Source organism: Morone saxatilis, unplaced genomic scaffold (genome assembly GCF_004916995.1).
Source record: "Morone saxatilis isolate NCDOM2014 unplaced genomic scaffold, NCSU_SB_2.0 Contig19, whole genome shotgun sequence".
Lineage (NCBI taxonomy): Eukaryota > Metazoa > Chordata > Actinopteri > Moronidae > Morone > Morone saxatilis.
The window spans coordinates 17137637-17140700 of NW_023339751.1; the positions used below are offsets into that span (position 1 = coordinate 17137637).

General features: G+C 39.3%; 1 protein-coding gene across 1 annotated transcript in view; it reads left to right on the forward strand.

Annotated features, from left to right (window-relative positions):
- anapc1 (anaphase promoting complex subunit 1) overlaps positions 1-2694 on the forward strand; it is a gene marked incomplete in the record, with an annotated part of 50576 nt that extends 47882 nt beyond the window's left edge. Inside the window, 2 exon segments of the mRNA XM_035663937.1 lie at positions 598-729; positions 1535-2694. Of these exon segments, the coding sequence (XP_035519830.1) occupies positions 598-729; positions 1535-1677 (275 nt within the window).
- Positions 2695-3064: the final 370 nt, after the last annotated feature.

Here is a 3064-nt window from a genome sequence, read left to right on the forward strand (position 1 = left end):
AACTGCAGATTGCAACTAACTGAAACCTCTTGACTCAACAAAGTACGATGAAAAATTAAAGTTGCGAAACATAAAAAGAAAAAACCATGAGACTGAAGACTGTATCTGAAGCCAGTGTTTGGTTTGTCTGTTCTGGGCTACTTCAGAAACATCCACATGGCTGTGGATGAAAACGGCTCATTCTAAGGTAATGAAAAGGTGATTATACACTAATGAAAACATTCTTCTTGAGTGTGATGTCGTTCCGAGCTCCAACTTTGGTTCTTTCATGAGGCACATTGTTCCTCATATCAACAAGGCTTTTGATTAAGATAAACACTTGTGGCTGTTTATATAGCGGTAAACACGTTTGATCAAATGTTTCTGCATCTTACAGTCTGTCAGCAGTATCCTGTCTGTCTGTCTGTCTGTCTGTTATTTAATCAAAAACAAGCTGGCCAGCTTTGTTTCCTGAATTTTGTTTATAATTCGTTCAGTATACTGGTCATTTGTCTTGAAATTGTGTGATGAAAGGAATGCATTTATTCTAGACCTGTTACACAAAGTAAAACCCTAAATTAAAATACTCATATGCATTGTGTACATTTTCTCTCCTAGATAACAGCTCAGTGTTGAGGTCCTACATGAGGGGTGAAGCCCTCCCTAAGGACGCCCAGTCTATGGTGTTGGCCTGCTTTCTGGTGTACCGCTCCATCCCCTGCCTCAGGAACACACACACACAGCTGGAGGGTAAGACAAACACATGTTCTCACTAAACTGGAAAACTTCACCTGCGTACACTCAAACACTCAGCATACTGGTCATACACAAACTCCCTTGTGCAGCTTTAAAATATCTCTGCGGTAGACTTACTCCGTGGGGGAAAGTAACTAAGTACATAAAAATTGCATTTAGGTGCAATTTTGAGCCACTTTATATTTCAGAGAGAAATATTGTACTTTATACTTCACTACATTTGATAGGATATGCTATAACTACTACTAGCTTTTCAGAATACGATTTTATATTAAAAGCATGTTTAGCTTGATGACTAAAATGTCATGCATTACTGAAGATTAAACCAGTTGTTCCTAACATGCTTTTGCTTGTTACAAAAAGGCAGTGTGTAGCAGTGGCTATTTGTCACAGGTTTCTGATTTTTGAGTTGTTAACAGTTCCAGCAAAGAGACATTGTCTCATTTTTGAAAAACTATGTGAGGCTCAAAGAGGTCAAATTATTTAATATTTCACAAAAAAAGCAAAGATAATAGAGAAGTCCCAAAAATGAATTAATGCCATTCATCATCCCATGACCCCTCAGATTTATCATGTATCATCGGTTTTAACAATCTAATAATAACATATATAATAATATATCACTTACAGGGGACATTTTACTATGAAACAAGTGCTTGTATGTTTCATACTTTTGCTGGTAATACTTACTTTCATCAAACAACATAACTTAGTCTTCTTTAGCCAACTCCCATCCAGACATCCAAATGATTTTTCTGACAGTGATGTTCGTCTGAAGCTCTCCTCTCTCTCACTGCAGGCTGCAGCTCATTTGGGGATTTATTGTCGCGCAGCACCCAGCTGGGCATCCCTCTCAGAGACCTGCTGAGGCTGGTACCCGTCCTGCTGGGCTCCGCATCGGGACCACAGACACTGCATGGCTTCCCTCAGCAAGCCTTTTGATCCTGATGCTCAGTACTAGTCAACTGGCTAGTACACTCTCAGAGATGCAGTCCATAGCCTTACGTTTCCCACTGCGAGCACAGGTAGGACAGATAACTGATCACTACCTGTAACACCTGCGGGTGTGTGCGGCAAGAGGGACCAAATGTGACTATAAGAGGTCTCATGTCGTACTGCGGCATGGCTGCTCTGCCTCTGAGAAGAAGTGTTTGGAAAATACAAACTTTGTTTCCTTCTCAGTCACTAGTAAATGGAATTAGAGTTTTGTAATATAATATTTCTATTTAGGTTGTTTTTTTTACACTATAAAGACAGTTTGGCTGCAGTAACTATGCAGTACATATGCCATTTTTGTGGTATAACAAATCCAGAATCGGGACTTACTTGCTCAAAAGTCATGTGGCAGACAATTTTGTTTACTGCCAAACAGGGAAGGACTGGTAAGTGCAAAGTGAAAATGGTTTGGCTGTAGTCACACCAGTGTCCACCCTGACTGAGGGCTGTCCTAAGTTCAGACCACTGTGTTGTGAGGACGAGAGGACAAAGACAAGACAATAAAGTACCTGCACGCTTCATGAATACTGTGGTTTCTTCTGTGTCTTGATATTTCCTCTTGAGGCTGAGTCCTTGCAGTAATCAAGAGGTCAACTGCCTTTATTGTTTTCTGATTTTTCTTTTTTTTTTTTTTACAAAGACCACCTGAGGTATTGCTTCTCATTAAATCACTAAAAGAACTGCACTGTATTTTTTGTTTTCCTGTATTTGCTCATTATGTGCGACACGGATGTTGTTTTGTTGCCAGGGTTGCATCCTTTTGGTCAAGGCTGGTTTATTGAAGTGAGTCGAGGATCAAAACAGGCTGTGTTTTTCTTTCTTTTTTTAGGGGGGTTCCCCACATGAATGGAGTCCCCTTATCTTAAAGTGGTATTTTTGTAACAAAACAATGTTTCCCACAGATGCAACTGAATTTACTCATTGTTTGCACTTACTGGGAAAACATTGGCTTTCAGTTTTGACTGTTTTTCTCTTACACTTGAATTGAATAAACCAAATGATGTCCTTAAGTTGCTTTGAGAATAGCCAGCCTCTAATGTTCATTTCAGGTTTCAGGTTCAGGTTTTTTGCAAAGTGGTACAACAACCAAGTTCATAAAATAATTATACATTCTTTGTCTTCAACTTTCAAAGTAAAAGTGGCAGAACATTTCAACAAAGCAGGCAAGGACTGCATTGGAAACCATATCTATACATTGAGAGGTAATTGAGTCTAAAATTCATCAGGTACTGCATCTGCAAGTCTATTTTTCTACATACAGAATAGCTTGGTTGGATACTTGCCACATTACCACAAGGCACTGATGCTTTTGTTTGATAGTTTGCCTAAGAGC